This window comes from Pseudophryne corroboree, chromosome 6 (genome assembly GCF_028390025.1).
Source record: "Pseudophryne corroboree isolate aPseCor3 chromosome 6, aPseCor3.hap2, whole genome shotgun sequence".
NCBI classification, from domain to species: Eukaryota; Metazoa; Chordata; class Amphibia; order Anura; family Myobatrachidae; genus Pseudophryne; species Pseudophryne corroboree.
The window spans coordinates 422,044,233-422,063,691 of NC_086449.1; the positions used below are offsets into that span (position 1 = coordinate 422,044,233).

A 19,459-nucleotide genomic window follows, 5' to 3' on the forward strand; every position below is an offset into this window, starting at 1 on the left:
CGCTATCCTATGGGTAGGTAAACACTTTTGAGAAAAATCCCTCTACTGTTAAGCGGGTGCTGCAAAGACTCGGCCAAGTGAACAAGTCGCCGGCAACTGAATTTCCCTGTCTTATCTGCGAGAATAGTATGCTACACCTCTAGGAGCGGCTCAGTCGTGTTGGGCGTCGCACACAGTATGACATATAAACACCAGGTGTATCACAACACACCTGTATTTCCACTGTAATCAGGATACATAAACCAACACTGAAGATGGTTCATAAACAAATTATTAACCAATGGTTAACTGCAATGTGCACTGTAAATTCCTTGGTTGTTTTAATCTGCAAACTGCTATAGAATTAACATATTTTGATTTTCTCATAGTAACACATCTCGTAATAGAGGTTCAAATAAGCTAGGCTGAACTATCAATACTGCAATATGCAACCATTAGAAGACTGTTCTGTTGTAAATGATTGAGAAGCACAATTTGTCTGGCACAAAAAATATCATTTACGAGCATACTGACTATGAACTTTTGCTCACCTGTTCAGTCAACAATATTGAGGTATTGCTATATTTTTTGCTGGTTTCCGATCCAAGTGTAACAAATCTCAATAAAAAAAGTGTTAATGAAATGCACCAGATGACTAGTTCCCAATTGTAGTGACACTCCAGAAAGGTTTCATGAATATGTAGAAGCTATAAAAAAAAATCAAATACACGTCACTTGAAAATGAAACAAAAAACCTAAAAGACAAACCAAATAAAGATGACATTTTATTGTTAGAGCTTTTATTAAACTGTGTATCTTGTTTCCAGTTATTGTTGCACGTTTGCAGTTTCAGAATGTTTATGTAAGGGATACGTTCAATTTGTCGGCTGTCAGGATCCCGGCGGTTAGGATAGCGATGCTGGAATCCCGCCAGCCGACAATGCCGTCGGCTGGAATCCTGGCAAAACAGGACTATTCAGACTCATTGGTGTCCACAGCACCCATAGAGTGGGAATAGATACTGTGACAAGCGCAGCGAGCCCACAGTGTGGCAAGCCCACAAGGGAACTCTCTGCGCTTGCCCTGCTGCTGGCATTCTGGCAGGCGGAATACTGAGGTCGGGATATAGACGAATGGCATCCTGCCCGCCGGTAAATCATACTGATCCCTTATGTAAGAGTTCTATAGATCATGTAGGAAAAGCAATCCTTTCTGCACCCCAGCTGCAGGATGCGCTCTGTTCCAGTGATCTACACCCATAGTTCTCAAGTTCTAATGACAGGCTTGCTAGTGTTTTCAAAATGTCTGGAATATACAGCTAGTGTGAATATATAAACAGATTCAAACATCTTGTAATCCACTATAATAACAGCAGTGCCTTTAGGTGCATACACTTATCAAAAAGGTCTGCATTGCAAGATTATAAACAATTTACTGGAAAATCCGAATCTATGTAGCGCTATCTATTGTTGCTCACTAGATGGCAGGCTGATGCTTTAGCACAGACAATTTGCAATGCACTAAAGCCTTAATATATGAATGAATGAATGAAAAAAAAAATAAAAAAATAAAAAATATATATATATATGTACACACACACACACACACACACACACACACACACACACAAACACACGATAAATCAACTGAATTGTATATGGGATAACAAACACAGAAGGTGTGCAATCTGTACAGCACCAGAAAAGTCGGACTTCTTTTATAGCTTGATTGAAAATGAATCAAGCAGCATTCTATTAACTTCACTGCTTATACGAATTATAATAGAAAAGTTTCCTAATAAACTGAACACTGTTTGATACAGGGACTTCACATTCATACAGCCAAATAAAATAAAATAAAATAAAATAAAAATGAGGACAACAGTAGATTCAGTGAAGGTCACACACACTGAACAGTTGAACCTTATGGCTAACAAGACACCAAGTTGCCTCTGATTTTATGGGCCAACTTAGTTAAACAATTTAATTACAGACATATTTTTCTAACAGACAATATTCATTACAATTTAGACAAAAGCACTTTGCGCACAGAACAAGCAAATTGCATAATAAAATGCATTGATAGTGACAGAGATGAGGCTGCATAAGAAGTAGTAGTAACAAATGAGAGGATAAGGAAACTGCATGCAGAACTTTAACCACTTGCCTGGTGTGAGCAAGGCTGAACTTAGCTTCTTATTGTATGGTTGAGGAAAGACTAAACAGTGTATTTAACGTCCCTGTGCTATACAGATGTGTCCTCCTTCAGTATTGCTGCATTCGCATTAAACAGAGCTTCTAGTTAAGCCTAGTAGTGAGTGCGTGTACGAACATGGGCATATTTTGTGCATTTCCTCCCTGAAAATGTGTCTTATTCGCATCACTATGATAGGACACACAAGCAGACTCTGCGGATTAAAATGATATGCAGCATGCCTATATTTTGTATGCAACTGCACACAGAATATAGGCATTTTCCTGGAAAACACTGTACTGTAGCATTTTGTATGCAGATACAGCCACAGTCGCACACAGAATATACAGAAGCCGCTTATCATTTTAATCGGGTGGTCTTCAGTTTGCCGGCTGTCGGGATCCCGGCACGCAGTATACCGGCGCCGGAATCCCGACAGTCGGCATACCGACACTTTTTCTCCCTCTTGGGGGTCCACGACCCCCCTGGAGTGAGAATAACTAGCGTAGCGCGCCACCGTGTTCGCAAGGGGCTCATTTGCGCTCGCCACGCTGTCGGTATGCCAGCAGTCGGGATCCCAGCTCCGGTATGCTGGTCGCCGGCATACAATACTACACCCATTTTAATCAGCAGATTCTGCTTGTGCGTCTTATTCGCATAGTGATGCAAATAAGACATTTTCGGAAAATAAGAATTTACTTACCGATAATTCTATTTCTCGTAGTCCGTAGTGGATGCTGGGAACTCCGTAAGGACCATGGGGAATAGCGGCTCCGCAGGAGACTGGGCACAAAAGTAAAGCTTTAGGACTACCTGGTGTGCACTGGCTCCTCCCCCTATGACCCTCCTCCAAGCCTCAGTTAGGATACTGTGCCCGGACGAGCGTACACAATAAGGAAGGATTTTGAATCCCGGGTAAGACTCATACCAGCCACACCAATCACACCGTACAACTTGTGATCTGAACCCAGTTAACAGCATGATAACAGAGGAGCCTCTGGATAGATGGCTCACAACAACAATAACCCGATTTAGTTAACAATAACTATGTACAAGTATTGCAGACAATCCGCACTTGGGATGGGCGCCCAGCATCCACTACGGACTACGAGAAATAGAATTATCGGTAAGTAAATTCTTATTTTCTCTGACGTCCTAGTGGATGCTGGGAACTCCGTAAGGACCATGGGGATTATACCAAAGCTCCCAAACGGGCGGGAGAGTGCGGATGACTCTGCAGCACCGAATGAGAGAACTCCAGGTCCTCCTCAGCCAGGGTATCAAATTTGTAGAATTTAGCAAACGTGTTTGCCCCTGACCAAGTAGCTGCTCGGCAAAGTTGTAAAGCCGAGACCCCTCGGGCAGCCGCCCAAGATGAGCCCACATTCCTTGTGGAATGGGCTTTTACAGATTTTGGCTGTGGCAGGCCTGCCACAGAATGAGCAAGCTGAATTGTACTACAAATCCAACGAGCAATAGTCTGCTTAGAAGCAGGAGCACCCAGCTTGTTGGGTGCATACAGGATAAACAGCGAGTCAGATTTCCTGACTCCAGCCGTCCTGGAAACATATATTTTCAGGGCCCTGACTACATCCAGCAACTTGGAGTCCTCCAAGTCCCTAGTAGCCGCAGGTACCACAATAGGCTGGTTCAAGTGAAACGCTGAAACCACCTTAGGGAGAAATTGAGGACGAGTCCTCAATTCTGCCCTGTCCGTATGAAAAATTAGGTAAGGGCTTTTATAGGATAAAGCCGCCAATTTTGAGACACGCCTGGCTGAAGCCAGGGCTAACAGCATTACCACTTTCCATGTGAGATATTTTAAGTCCACAGTGGAGAGTGGTTCAAACCAATGTGATTTTAGGAACCCCAAAACTACATAGAGATCCCAAGGTGCCACTGGAGGCACAAAAGGAGGCTGTATATGCAGTACCCCCTTGACAAACGTTTGAACTTCAGGAACTGAAGCCAGTTCTTTTTGGAAGAAAATCGACAGGGCCGAAATTTGAACCTTAATGGACCCTAATTTTAGGTCCATAGACAGTCCTGTTTGCAGGAAATGCAGGAAACGACCCAGTTGAAATTCCTCTGTAGGGGCCTTCCTGGCCTCGCACCACGCAACATATTTACGCCAAATACGGTGATAATGTTGTACAGTTACATCCTTCCTGGCTTTGATCAGGGTAGGGATGACTTCATCCGGAATGCCTTTTTCCTTCAGGATCCGGCGTTCAACCGCCATGCCGTCAAACGCAGCCGCGGTAAGTCTTGGAACAGACAGGGTCCCTGCTGGAGCAGGTCCTTTCTTAGAGGTAGAGGCCACGGGTCCTCCGTGAGCATCTCTTGAAGTTCCGGGTACCAAGTCCTTCTTGGCCAATCCGGAGCCACGAGTATAGTCCTTACTCCTCTCCTTCTTATGATTCTCAGTACCTTGGGTATGAGAGGCAGAGGAGGGAACACATACACTGACTGGTACACCCACGGTGTTACCAGAGCGTCCACAGCTATTGCCTGAGGGTCCCTTGACCTGGCGCAATACCTGTCTAGTTTTTTGTTGAGGCGGGACGCCATCATGTCCACCTTTGGTTTTTCCCAACGGTTCACAATCATGTGGAAGACTTCTGGGTGAAGTCCCCACTCCCCCGGGTGGAGGTCGTGTCTGCTGAGGAAGTCTGCTTCCCAGTTGTCCACTCCCGGAATGAACACTGCTGACAGTGCTATCACATGATTTTCCGCCCAGCGAAGAATCCTTGCAACTTCTGTCATTGCCCTCCTGCTTCTTGTGCCGCCCTGTCTGTTTACGTGGGCGACTGCCGTGATGTTGTCCGACTGGATCAGCACCGGCTGACCTTGAAGCAGAGGTCTTGCTAGGCTTAGAGCATTGTAGATGGCTCTTAGCTCCAGGATATTTATGTGAAGTGATGTCTCCAGGCTTGACCACAAGCCCTGGAAATTTCTTCCCTGTGTGACTGCTCCCCAGCCTCTCAGGCTGGCATCCGTGGTCACCAGGACCCAGTCCTGAATGCCGAATCTGCGGCCCTCCAGAAGATGAGCACTCTGCAACCACCACAGGAGAGACACCCTTGTCCTTGGTGACAAGATTATCCGCTGATGCATCTGAAGATGCGACCCGGACCATTTGTCTAGCAGATCCCACTGGAAGGTTCTTGCGTGGAATCTGCCGAATGGGATTGCTTCGTAAGAAGCCACCATCTTTCCCAGGACCCTTGTGCATTGATGCACTGAGACTTGGCCTGGCTTTAGGAGATTTCTGACTAGTTCGGATAACTCCCTGGCTTTCTCCTCCGGGAGAAACACCTTTTTCTGGACTGTGTCCAGGATCATCCCTAGGAATAGAAGTCGTGTCGTCGGGATCAGCTGCGATTTTGGAATATTGAGAATCCAACCGTGCTGGCGCAGCACTATCTGAGATAGTGCTACTCCGACTTCCAACTGTTCCCTGGATCTTGCCCTTATCAGGAGATCGTCCAAGTAAGGGATAACTAAAACTCCCTTCCTTCGAAGGAGTATCATCATTTCGGCCATTACCTTGGTAAAGACCCGGGGTGCCGTGGACAATCCAAACGGCAGCGTCTGAAACTGATAGTGACAGTTCTGTACCACAAACCTGAGGTACCCTTGGTGAGAAGGGTAAATTGGGACATGTAGGTAAGCATCTTTGATGTCCAGAGACACCATATAGTCCCCTTCTTCCAGGTTTGCAATCACTGCTCTGAGTGACTCCATCTTGAATTTGAACCTTTGTATGTAAGTGTTCAAGGATTTTAGGTTTAAAATTGGTCTCACCGAGCCGTCCGGCTTCGGTACCACAAATAGTGTGGAATAGTACCCCTTTCCCTGTTGTAGGAGGGGTACCTTGATCATCACCTGCTGGGAATACAGCTTGTGAATGGCTTCCAATACTGCCTCCCTGTCTGAGGGAGACGTCGGTAGAGCAGACTTTAGAAAACGGCGAGGGGGAGACGTCTCGAATTCCAATTTGTACCCCTGAGATACCACCTGAAGGATCCAGGGGTCCACTTGCGAGTGGGCCCACTGCGCACTGAACTTCTTGAGACGGGCCCCCACCGTGCCTGAGTCCGCTTGTAAAGCCCCAGCGTCATGCTGAGGACTTTGCGGAGGCGGGAGAGGGCTTTTGTTCCTGGGAACTGGCTGTTTGTTGCAGCCTTTTTCCTCTCCCTCTGCCACGGGGCAGAAATGAGGCGCCTTTTGCCCGCTTGCCCTTATGGGGCCGAAAGGACTGCGCCTGATAATATGGCGTCTTCTTTGGTTGAGAAGCTACCTGGGGTAAAAATGTGGATTTTCCAGCAGTTGCCGTGGCTACCAGGTCTGATAGACCTACCCCAAATAACTCCTCCCCCTTATAAGGCAATACTTCCATGTGCCTTTTAGAATCCGCATCACCTGACCACTGCCGCGTCCATAAACCTCTTCTTGCAGAAATGGACAGCGCGCTAACTCTTGATGCCAGTCGGCAAATATCCCTCTGTGCATCACGCATATATAGAAATGCATCCTTCAAATGCTCTATAGTCAGTAATATACTGTCCCTATCTAGGGTATCAATATTTTCAGTCAGGGAATCCGACCACGCCAGGCCCGCACTGCACATCCAGGCTGAGGCGATTGCTGGTCGCAGTATAACACCCGTGTGAGAGTATATACATTTTAGGATATTCTCCAGCTTTCTATCGGCAGGTTCCTTTAGGGCGGCCGTATCAGGAGAGGGTAGTGCTACCTGTTTAGACAAGCGTGTGAGCGCTTTATCCACCCTAGGGGGTGTTTCCCAACGTGCCCTATCCTCTGGCGGGAAAGGGTACGATGCCAATAACCTTTTAGGAATTATCAGTTTTTTATCGGGGGAAACCCACGCCTCATCACACACTTCATTTAATTCCTCGGATACAGGAAAAACTACAGGCAGTTTTTTCTCACCAAACATAATACCCTTTTTAGTGGTACTTGTATTATCAGATATATGCAATACATTTTTTATTGCTTCAATCATGTAACGTGTGGCCCTAGTGGAAGTCACGTTTGTCTCATCATCGACACTGGAGTCAGTATCCGTGTCTGTGTCTGCCATTTGAGGTAACGGGCGTTTTAAAGCCCCTGATGGCGTTTGAGACCCCTGGACAGGCACAAGCTGAGTAGCCGGCTGTCTCATGTCGTCAACTGTCTGTCGTAAGGAGCTGACACTGTCACGCAATTCCTTCCACAAGCTCATCCACTCAGGTGTCGACTCCCTAGGGGGTGACAACTGTATAATAGGCAATTGCTCCGCCTCCATCTCATTTTCCTCCTCAAACATGTCGACACAATCGTACCGACACACCGCACACACACAGGGAATGCTCTGATAGAGGACAGGACCCCACTAGCCCTTTGGGGAGACAGAGGGAGAGTATGCCAGCACACACCAGAGCGCTATATATATACAGGAATACCACTATAAAATGTGCTTTTCCCTTTATAGCTGCTGTTAGTATAAAACTGCGCCAAATTAGTGCCCCCCTCTCTTTTTTACCCTTTTCTGTAGTGCAGGACTGCAGGGGAGAGTCAGGGAGACGTCCTTCCAGCGGAGCTGTGATGGAAAATGGCGCCCGTGTGCTGAGGAGATAGGCTCCGCCCCCTTCTCGGCGGCCTTTTCTCCCGCTTTTTAGGTGAGTTCTGGCAGGGGTTAAAATACACCCATATAGCCCTGGGGGTTATATGTGGTGTATTTATGCCAGCCATGGTGTTTTACATTGCTGCTCAGGGCGCCCCCCCCTAGCGCCCTGCACCCTCAGTGACCGGAGTGTGAAGTGTGCTGAGTAACAATGGCGCACAGCTGCAGTGCTGTGCGCTACCTTGTTGAAGAATGATGTCTTCTGCCGCAGATTTTTCCGGACCTTTTTTTGCTTCTGGCTCTGTAAGGGGGCCGGCGGCGCGGCTCCGGGACCGAGCTCCGAGGCTGGGCCTGTGTTCGGTCCCTCTGGAGCTAATGGTGTCCAGTAGCCTAAGAAGCCCAATCCACTCTGCACGCTGGTGAGTTCACTTCTTCTCCCCTTAGTCCCTCGATGCAGTGAGCCTGTTGCCAGCAGGTCTCACTGAAAATAAAAAACCTAAAACTAAACTTTCACTAAGAAGCTCAGGAGAGCCCCTAGTGTGCACCCTTCTCGGCCGGGCACAAAAATCTAACTGAGGCTTGGAGGAGGGTCATAGGGGGAGGAGCCAGTGCACACCAGGTAGTCCTAAAGCTTTACTTTTGTGCCCAGTCTCCTGCGGAGCCGCTATTCCCCATGGTCCTTACGGAGTTCCCAGCATCCACTAGGACGTCAGAGAAAAAAAAGTCGCCTGTCTTTAGCAGAGTTGCACAGGACCTGCCGGCTGACTTATGCCAGGCATCATGCGGTGCATGACGTACTGATGCTATATGTATTAGAAGACATCTGTATATTAACATTTTGGAATTTAATTCTTTTTGTACTGCAAGTCTGAGCATATTCAGACACACCTGGTTTTCCAGGACATTGAAAGCCAACAAGTCATTTGTAGATGTGGAGAATTTTAATTTAAAAATACAACTATACAAATTTAGATTAACATGCAGCTTTTTTCCTTAATATACCATATATTCATACAGTATTTTTGGGCTACTTTGTAGCCTTTAATATCACATTGGAGTTCAATAGGAAGCCCATGTGTTTTAATTTGATGTTAATCTTAAACACTTTTTTATCCTGCTTTTAATTTTCAAAAATATGGGAGCCCTAAACTTAAAGTTGTCATCACAGCTAGAACAGGCAGAACCACAGGGTTCCTGCAACACAGTGGCTATCTAGCCCGCTTTATCATTTGCACTCAGAGGTACATTCATTTAACAGTCGCCAGTATGTCGAGCCCAGGAGAAGTGACCATAAGTTGCAAAGGCAAGTAGACTACTTGAAAAGGGAGCTGATCGCATGCAGGATACAAGCTGGGAATTTTGCATTAAGAAACTGAATATACCCCTGAAGAAGTAGATCTGACAAAATGCATTGGTTGCTTAGTCAAAGAGTGACCTAACTTACTGTCAAGAGCTCATACCCTGCAAGGTGCAAAGACAGTAAGCTTATACCAACTATCCCCTAATAAGTCCACGTGTCCTGTAAGACATTTTTTTATACTTACAAACGTTAAAATAAATAAACCAAACTTAAATAAGCTGACTGGTTGTGTCTCTAGGGAGTCTCTGGTGTGAGGGTATCGTTATGGAAATCGTTTTAAGAAGACATCCTTCCATCATCTGATTCAACTAAGAGGGAGAACTAAAAGATTCACTTGTACAGGAACTTTGCACTGTTACTGAACATTTATCTATGCAGAACTGTTGGCGCACCCTAGGGAATCCATCTTCCCAAAAATCTTAATTGGTCCTATGCGGCGAAAGGGCCACAACTGATTTTATTGGATTTGAATTGATGTGATAGTCTATTAGCGCATATTAGGTATTTTGCATTATATATAAATGATCTCACCTGCGCACAGCAAATAAATACTGCTGATATGGTCAGTAAAAAAGCGGATGAAACTATTACATCAACTGAACGTTGGGGTCCTCTTCGCTAGAAGAAAAATAACAAAAGTTATTATATATATTGTATACACAGAAATAGAACATTTGCCTTCCTTAATGGAAAGCTAAATGGCACACTTCGATATAAAATAGGCAGAAGTCTAGAATCCAAGTAAGACAATTCTACAGACACCCTCATAATACAATTACTAAATGATCATTTTCTAGAAGGATCATCACCTTGCTTAGTGGAAACAAAAATAAGAATTTACTTACCGATAATTCTATTTCTCGTAGTCCGTAGTGGATGCTGGGAACTCCGTAAGGACCATGGGGAACAGCGGCTCCGCAGGAGACAGGGCACAAAAGTAAAAGCTTTAGGATCAGGTGGTGTGCACTGGCTCCTCCCCCTATGACCCTCCTCCAAGCCTCAGTTAGGATACTGTGCCCGGACGAGCGTACACAATAAGGAAGGATTTTGAATCCCGGGTAAGACTCATACCAGCCACACCAATCACACTGTACAACCTGTGATCTGAACCCAGTTAACAGCATGATAACAGCGGAGCCTCTGAAAAGATGGCTCACAACAATAATAACCCGATTTTTGTAACAATAACTATGTACAAGTATTGCAGACAATCCGCACTTGGGATGGGCGCCCAGCATCCACTACGGACTACGAGAAATAGAATTATCGGTAAGTAAATTCTTATTTTCTCTGACGTCCTAAGTGGATGCTGGGGACTCCGTAAGGACCATGGGGATTATACCAAAGCTCCCAAACGGGCGGGAGAGTGCGGATGACTCTGCAGCACCGAATGAGAGAACTCCAGGTCCTCCTCAGCCAGGGTATCAAATTTGTAGAATTTTTCAAACGTGTTTGCCCCTGACCAAGCAGCAGCTCGGCAAAGTTGTAAAGCCGAGACCCCTCGGGCAGCCGCCCAAGATGAGCCCACCTTCCTTGTGGAATGGGCATTCACATATTTTGGCTGTGGCAGGCCTGCCACAGAATGTGCAAGCTGAATTGTACTACACATCCAACTAGCAATCGTCTGCTTAGAAGCAAGAGCACCCAGTTTGTTGGGTGCATACAGGATAACAGCAAGTCAGTTTTCCTGACTCCAGCCGTCCTGGAAATCTATATTTTCAGGGCCCTGACAACATCTAGCAACTTGGAGTCCTCCAAGTCCCTAGTAGCCGCAGGTACCACAATAAGCTGGTTCAGGTGAAACGCTGACACCACCTTAGGGAGAAACTGGGGACGAGTCCGCAGCTCTGCCCTGTCCGAATGGACAATCAGATATGGGCTTTTGTGAGACAAAGCCGCCAATTCTGACACTCGCCTGGCCGAGGCCAGGGCCAACAGCATGGTCACTTTCCATGTGAGATATTTCAAATCCACAGATTTGAGCGGTTTAAACCAATGTGATTTGAGGAATCCCAGAACTACGTTGAGATCCCACAGTGCCACTGGAGGCACAAAAGGGGGTTGTATATGCAGTACTCCCTTGACAAACTTCTGGACTTCAGGAACTGAAGCCAATTCTTTCTGGAAGAAAATCGACAGGGCCGAAATTTGAACCTTAATGGACCCCAATTTGAGGCCCATAGACACTCCTGTTTGTAGGAAATGCAGGAATCGACCGAGTTGAAATTCCTCCGTGGGGGCCTTCCTGGCCTCACACCATGCAACATATTTTCGCCAAATGCGGTGATAATGTTGTGCGGTCACCTCCTTCCTGGCTCTGACCAGGGTAGGGATGACCTCTTCCGGAATGCCTTTTTCCCTTAGGATCCGGCGTTCAACCGCCATGCCGTCAAACGCAGCCGCGGTAAGTCTTGGAACAGACATGATCCTTGCTGAAGCAAGTCCCTTCTTAGTATCTCTTGAAGTTCCGGGTACCAAGTCCTTCTTGGCCAATCCGGAGCCACGAGTATAGTTCTTACTCCTCTCCGTCTTATAATTCTCAGTACCTTGGGTATGAGAGGCAGAGGAGGGAACACATACACCGACTGGTACACCCACGGTGTTACCAGAGTGTCCCAGCTATTGCCTGAGGGTCTCTTGACCTGGCGCAATACCTGTCCAGTTTTTTGTTCATACGGGACGCCATCATGTCCACCTTTGGTCTTTCCCAACGGTTCACAATCATGTGGAAGACTTCCAGATGAAGTCCCCACTCTCCCGGGTGGAGGTCGTTCCTGCTGAGGAAGTCTGCTTCCCAGTTGTCCACTCCCGGAATGAACACCGCTGACAGTGTTATCACATGATTTTTCGCCCAGCGAAGAATCCTTGCTGCCATTGCCCTCCTGCTTCTTGTGCCGCCCTGTCTGTTTACGTGGGCGACTGCCGTGATGTTGTCCGACTGGATCAGCACCGGTTGACTTTGAAGCAGAGGTCTTCCTAGGCTCAGAGCATTGTAAATTGCCCTTAGCTCCAGTATATTTATGTGGAGAGAAGTCTCCAGACTTGACCACACTCCTTGGAAATTTCTTCCCTGTGTGACTGCTCCCCAGCCTCTCAGGCTGGCATCCGTGGTCACCAGAACCCAGTCCTGAATGCCGAATGTGCTGCCCTCTAGTAGATGAGCACTCTGCAGCCACCACAGAAGAGACACCCTTGTCCTTGGAGACAGGATTATCCGCTGATGCATCTGAAGATGCGATCCGGACCATTCGTCCAGCAGATCCCACTGAAAAATTCTTGCGTGAAATCTGCCGAATGGAATCGCTTCGTAAGAAGCCACCATTTTTCCCAGGACTCTTGTGCATTGATGCACTGACACTTGGCCTGGTTTTAGGAGGTTTCTGACTAGCTCGGATAACTCCCTGGCTTTCTCCTCCGGGAGAAACACCTTTTTCTGGACTGTGTCCAGAATCATCCCTAGGAACAGCAGACGTGTCGTCGTAATCAGCTGCGATTTTGGAATATTTAGAATCCACCCGTGCTGTCGTAGAACTACTTGAGATAGTGCTACTCCGACCTCCAACTGTTCTCTGGACCTTGCCCTTATCAGGAGATCGTCCAAGTAAGGGATAATTAAGACGCCTTTTCTTTGAAGAAGAATCATCATTTCGGCCATTACCTTGGTAAAGACCCGGGGTGCCGTGGACAATCCAAACGGCAGCGTCTGAAACTGATAGTGACAGTTCTGTACCACGAACCTGAGGTACCCTTGGTGAGAAGGGCAAATTGGGACATGGAGGTAAGCATCCTTGATGTCCAGGGACACCATATAGTCCCCTTCTTCCTGGTTCGCTATCACTGCTCTGAGTGACTCCATCTTGATTTGAACCTTTGTATGTAAGTGTTCAAAGATTTCAGATTTAGAATAGGTCTCACCGAGCCGTCTGGCTTCAGTACCACAAATAGTGTGGAATAATACCCCTTTCCTTGTTGTAGGAGGGGTACTTTGATTATCACCTGCTGGGAATACAGCTTGTGAATTGTTTCCAATACTGCCTCCCTGTCGGAGGGAGACGTTGGTAAAGCAGACTTCAGGAACCTGCGAGGGGGAGACGTCTCGAATTTCCAATCTGTACCCCTGGGATACTACTTGTAGGATCCAGGGGTCCACTTGCGAGTGAGCCCACTGCGCGCTGAAACTCTTGAGACGACCCCCCACCGCACCTGAGTCCGCTTGTACGGCCCCAGCGTCATGCTGAGGACTTGGCAGAAGCGGTGGAGGGCTTCTGTTCCTAGGAAGGGGCTGCCTGCTGCAGTCTTCTTCCCTTTCCTCTACCCCTGGGCAGATATGACTGGCCTTTTGCCCGCTTGCCCTTATGGGGACGAAAGGACTGAGGCTGAAAAGACGGTGTCTTTTTCTGCTGAGATGTGACTTGGGGTAAAAAAGGTGGATTTTCCAGCTGTTGCCGTGGCCACCAGGTCCGATGGACCGACCCCAAATAACTCCTCCCCTTTATACGGCAATACTTCCATGTGCCGTTTGGAATCTGCATCACCTGACCACTGTCGTGTCCATAAACATCTTCTGGCAGATATGGACATCGCACTTACTCTTGATGCCAGAGTGCAAATATCCCTCTGTGCATCTCGCATATATAGAAATGCATCCTTTAAATGCTCTATAGTCAATAAAATATGTCCCTGTCAAGGGTATCAATATTTTCAGTCAGGGAATCCGACCAAGCCACCCCAGCGCTGCACATCCAGGCTGAGGCGATTGCTGGTCGCAGTATAACACCAGTATGTGTGTATATACTTTTTAGGATATTTTCCAGCCTCCTATCAGCTGGCTCCTTGAGGGCGGCCGTATCTGGAGACGGTAACGCCACTTGTTTTGATAAGCGTGTGAGCGCCTTATCCACCCTAAGGGGTGTTTCCCAACGCGCCCTAACTTCTGGCGGGAAAGGGTATAACGCCAATAATTTTCTATCGGGGGAAACCCACGCATCATCACACACTTTATTTAATTTATCTGATTCAGGAAAAACTACAGGTAGTTTTTTCACACCCCACATAATACCCTTTTTTGTGGTACTTGTAGTATCAGACATATGTAACACCTCCTTCATTGCCCTTAACATGTAACGTGTGGCCCTAATGGAAAATACGTTTGTTTCTTCACCGTCGACACTGGAGTCAGTGTCCGTGTCCGTGTCGACCGACTGAGGTAAATGGGCGTTTTAAAGCCCCTGACGGTGTTTGAGACGCCTGGACAGGTACTAATTGGTTTGCCGGCCGTCTCATGTCGTCAACCGACCTTGCAGCGTGTTGACATTATCACGTAATTCCCTAAATAAGCCATCCATTCCGGTGTCGACTCCCTAGAGAGTGACATCACCATTACAGGCAATTGCTCCGCCTCCTCACCAACATCGTCCTCATACATGTCGACACACACGTACCGACACACAGCACACACACAGGGAATGCTCTGATAGAGGACAGGACCCCACTAGCCCTTTGGGGAGACAGAGGGAGAGTTTGCCAGCACACACCAAAACGCTATAATTATACAGGGACAACCTTATATAAGTGTTTTCCCTTATAGCATCTTAATATATAATAATATCGCCAAATAAGTGCCCCCCCTCTCTGTTTTAACCCTGTTTCTGTAGTGCAGTGCAGGGGAGAGCCTGGGAGCCTTCCTAGCAGCGGAGCTGTGTAGGAAAATGGCGCTGTGTGCTGAGGAGAATAGGCCCCGCCCCCTTTTCGGCGGGCTTCTTCTCCCGTTTTTCTGACAACCTGGCAGGGGTTAAATACATCCATATAGCCCCAGAGGCTATATGTGATGTATTTTTAGCCAGCATAGGTACTTTCATTGCTGCCCAGGGCGCCCCCCCCAGCGCCCTGCACCCTCAGTGACCGTTGGTGTGAAGTGTGCTGAGAGCAATGGCGCACAGCTGCCGTGCTGTGCGCTACCTTAAGAAGACTGGGAAGTCTTCAGCCGCCGATTTCTGGACCTCTTCTCTCTTCAGCATCTGCAAGGGGGTCGGCGGCGCGGCTCCGGTGACCCATCCAGGCTGTACCTGTGATCGTCCCTCTGGAGCTAGTGTCCAGTAGCCTAAGAAGCCAATCCATCCTGCACGCAGGTGAGTTCACTTCTTCTCCCCTAAGTCCCTCGTTGCAGTGAGCCTGTTGCCAGCAGGACTCACTGAAAATAAAAAACCTAACAAAACTTTTACTCTAAGCAGCTCTTTAGGAGAGCCACCTAGATTGCACCCTTCTCGGCCGGGCACAAAAACCTAACTGAGGCTTGGAGGAGGGTCATAGGGGGAGGAGCCAGTGCACACCACCTGATCCTAAAGCTTTTACTTTTGTGCCCTGTCTCCTGCGGAGCCGCTGTTCCCCATGGTCCTTACGGAGTCCCCAGCATTCACTTAGGACGTCAGAGAAATATATTGCGATATTGTCATCATAGAGCCAACTGTATGGTGTTGTCTCTCCTTATATGTATAATCAGAAGATGTGCCCTGCATCGGTGGTCTGATCACTTCTTTGACCGTGTACTATGAGTAATGGTCCCAATACACTTATGCAACTTCGCCGAGGGGAGAAGTCAAATAGGATTCCATTGAGCTCCCAGGCAGCTTCCCACGATCAGATTCCATACATCGTATGCAGTCCTTTTGCATACGATGTATCGTATGCGATGTCAGCCAAGGCTCCGGGATCTGACAAATGTTCTGTATAGTGCAGCCTTTGTGATTTCCGACTCCGATGAGCACGGGTCCTCGCATTGGATCGGAATCGGAGGTAAAACACCTGCGATTTGCCACTTTTCCTGCAATTTCTCAACCCGATCCGTCAAAATCGGATGAAATTGTCCCAACTCACACAAGTGTATGGGCACCTTAAGTACTGGGAAATGGAGTCATGCAGGATGCCACTGACAGAGTGTTGCCATATAGGTAACTGTCCGCACTTGATATAATATTAGGGCAATGGATATTGTCTGAATTAAAATGTAATTCATTATAAATAGGTGATTTTAACCAGAGTGAATAGTATAGTGGATATATTTTATAGTAAGGAATAGATATGAAATAGGTTTGCACATATGAGTTAAATGTTTAGATGATTTAGGAAATAAGGATTTGTATGTGTTTATATAGATATACTGTATATATTTGTGTTTTACAGCAAGATCGTGATTCATTGTGTAGAGAACAGGTTTTAGGCCATAAATGATAATAGGTATGTGACTGAGAGCTCTTTTGGTCACTTGGACACTGGAATTCACAGGTGTGCTTACAGTAGATTGAAATCAAGCTTCAGAATACCTTTGGCAATCATAAAACTGATTTGTCTATTGTCCAGTATAGGCCAAGGGACCATAAATTAGCTACTACGAAGAGAGATCACAATCAAAGATCTGCATACCTTTAGAAAGTACATCAACCAGCTGGCCTATTATCCAGTTATACTGCTGGCCATAAGATCAAAACCACTACAAACAGAGCACAGTTATTGATAAAAAAATGGTCTAAGGTACTTCATTTAAAAAGTGGCAATACAACAGAACTGTGGGCACCACACGTTTTAGGACACCATGCATTCTTGAGCAAGACAAGCCAGCTCAGTTCAATGTTTGTTTTAGGACACCATGGAATGTAAATGGCAAACCTATAATTAGCTATTATATTGAAAACACTATGAGAATATACCAGCTAAATGTTAAGTTATAGGTATATATACATGAGTTCAGTCAGTGGTAGAGTAGTCAAGAGGAGGAGGAACAGGAGGAGGAAGGATACATGTTCACACAGAAGGAATGATCCTTGGGATGGCAACCATGTACTTGCAAGTATACACTTTATGTTATTAATTGTCTAAGTTTGTTAAATTGTTTCATGTTGTTTTATGTTATATAATTAAGGAAGCATAAATATTATTAGAATATATATATCACTACTGTGTATATCTTATTCTGTATGATTTTATCTGCTTGTAAATAAACCAATCAGTATAAAAGGAGCAGTAATCTCAAGTTTGAACTCTCTTTAAGGAATCATAACTTCATAATGTCATAAGTCATATGTATAAGGACTGCATATATTTATCAGCCACTTAGTTTGTAAGCCTGACATAATATATTTGCAGATATATATGATAAATGCATATTAAAATATATCCATATATTAATAATCATATATGATATATTAAATATTAATATCATTCATAAATATAATTCCATAAATCAATAAGAGTTACAGAGTGGAAAGATAGTGAAAGGAGTCCATGCCATGAACAGTCACATTGCAATTCTGTTCCCCACTCTACACTGGACAGATTTTTGGCCAAAATGACACCACCCGAAACAAATAAGAAATTAAGTAATGCGTTAGTAATACATACAATATATAAGTAATTGCCTACCAAATTAACTGCCATATTTCTGGCTTTTGGTTGTGGAGTAAAATGAAAGATTACTGAAATATTCACCTACCTTTAAATATGAGCGAAGAGATAGCCACATTTTTATATTCTGAACCTTCTTTAGACGGAAATGTGGAACTTCAGACTTTCTAGCTCTCCGGGCAGATGTTAAATGTCCAAATAATTTAGCAAACAATAATCTCTGGAAAAATTAAAGAAAAAGTACTTTTTTACTTCAGGACATACTATAGAAGGGAATCTCTACAGAAATGGTGACAATGTTAAAACATCTTAATTAAGTATGGCAATTACCAGCAACTAGTGGACCTTGTATTCATACACAATGATCTGCTGGAAAGTGTCATTGAAGCAGCTTGCCAGTGGAAAATGTGCAGTATCATCAATGCTAGTGTTACCATTAGGCAGCTGCTAGGGAGCCACTGAGGTGCATACTCCAACATAAAGAGACCTTTCTCTGAAAGAGATATCCTCATTCTACATGATTCTAGTTGGGGCTGCAGATGTAATATGCTGTAGTTACCGCTGCACTTTCCCGTGCTCTCTGGCAATAGCACTGATAGGGTCGTGTAACTATAGTGTGAGGCAGTCAGCAGTGCCCATCCCCATATATCTCCTCTCATTCCCTCCCTGACAGGCATGTAGAAACACTCCACTTCCCAGACAAGAAAAGGACCTGAAACTTAATGGTTCCTGGCATTATAAGTGTCAATGAAATCAACCTTTCTAATAATAAAACAAACGAACCCACTGGAAGTTGACTCACTTGAGTTTAATCAATGTTGTATTATTATACATAGTTACAGGACCCATACGGAATCCCGGCAGTTGGAACACCGACACCAGAATTACGACACTGATCGGAATACAGACGCCCACATCCCGTCGTGCGGGATGGCAGCCAAACTTTTTTTTAAAAGGGAAATAATTAACAAGGCATGGTTTTGCCTTGTAAGTAATTGCCCCTTTAAAAAAATATCCGAGTTGAGCCGGCATTGCACACGGCCGCCAAACTCGGGCACAAATACATCCTGTCCATGGATTCAAATGGCAGCGCCGGGATCCCAAATGAATGTCTGCTAGGACTCAAGTCTGGAAAGCCGCAGAGGAATGTTTATCCCGGCAGTCGGTGTACAGACACTGCTCAGAAAACAGACGCCGGTATCCCGACGAGGATTGAAATGCCGGCATTGGGTTCCCGACCACCGGAATCCTGAAAGAAAGTATGACGGACTCAAGACCGTTAAGTTGGCGGAAGGGGGGGTTTGGAGATAGATGTTAGGTTTAAGCAGCGGAGAGAGAGTTAGGTTAGGCTGCGGGGGAGGGGGCGTTATGAAGGATAGGGACTAGGGCTAGTATACTTACCAAGTTGGTGTTGGGTTACTGAGCATCAGGATGTCACTGTCTTTATTCTGACCGCCGGCATCCCACTACCATCCCCCATGAACAGTGTCAATCTCACCATGGAGAATAAACATTTATGTATTTTTTTTTTACACACTGTCCATACATATAAAATAAAGATTTAAATGATTCTAGATCAGTGGTTCCCAAACTCGATCCCCAAGGATAACCCAACAGTTCATGTTTTCCAGGTCACCTGGCAGATAACTGTGTATCACCAACAATCACATTTTAAAAATCCACAGGTGACCTGGAAAACATGAACTATTAGTGCTCCTAGATGACAGAGTTTGGGAATCACTGTTCTAGGTTAATAGAAAGAGTTCTTGAGGATCAGAATGCCACCGATATTACAACATATACAATCATTAACACATCTGAATTTGAACAATGATGTTAGCAAGGGCGTAGAAATAGCCCCCGCAATGGCTTGGAGGTCATGGGGGGCATGTGGGCGCTGG

General features: G+C 45.8%; 1 protein-coding gene across 6 annotated transcripts in view; it reads right to left on the bottom strand.

The window, feature by feature from the left end:
• Positions 1–19,459, bottom strand: part of PHTF2 (putative homeodomain transcription factor 2) — a 325,987-nt gene that overhangs the window by 13,816 nt on the left and 292,712 nt on the right. For all 6 annotated transcript variants that reach the window (XM_063926970.1, XM_063926968.1, XM_063926969.1 and 3 more), the window contains 3 exons: positions 17,647–17,778; positions 9,693–9,779; positions 531–686 (listed from right to left, as the gene is read on the bottom strand). In XM_063926970.1, coding sequence (XP_063783040.1) covers positions 531–686; positions 9,693–9,779; positions 17,647–17,778 — 375 coding nt within the window. The remainder of the gene's footprint in view (positions 1–530; positions 687–9,692; positions 9,780–17,646; positions 17,779–19,459) is intronic.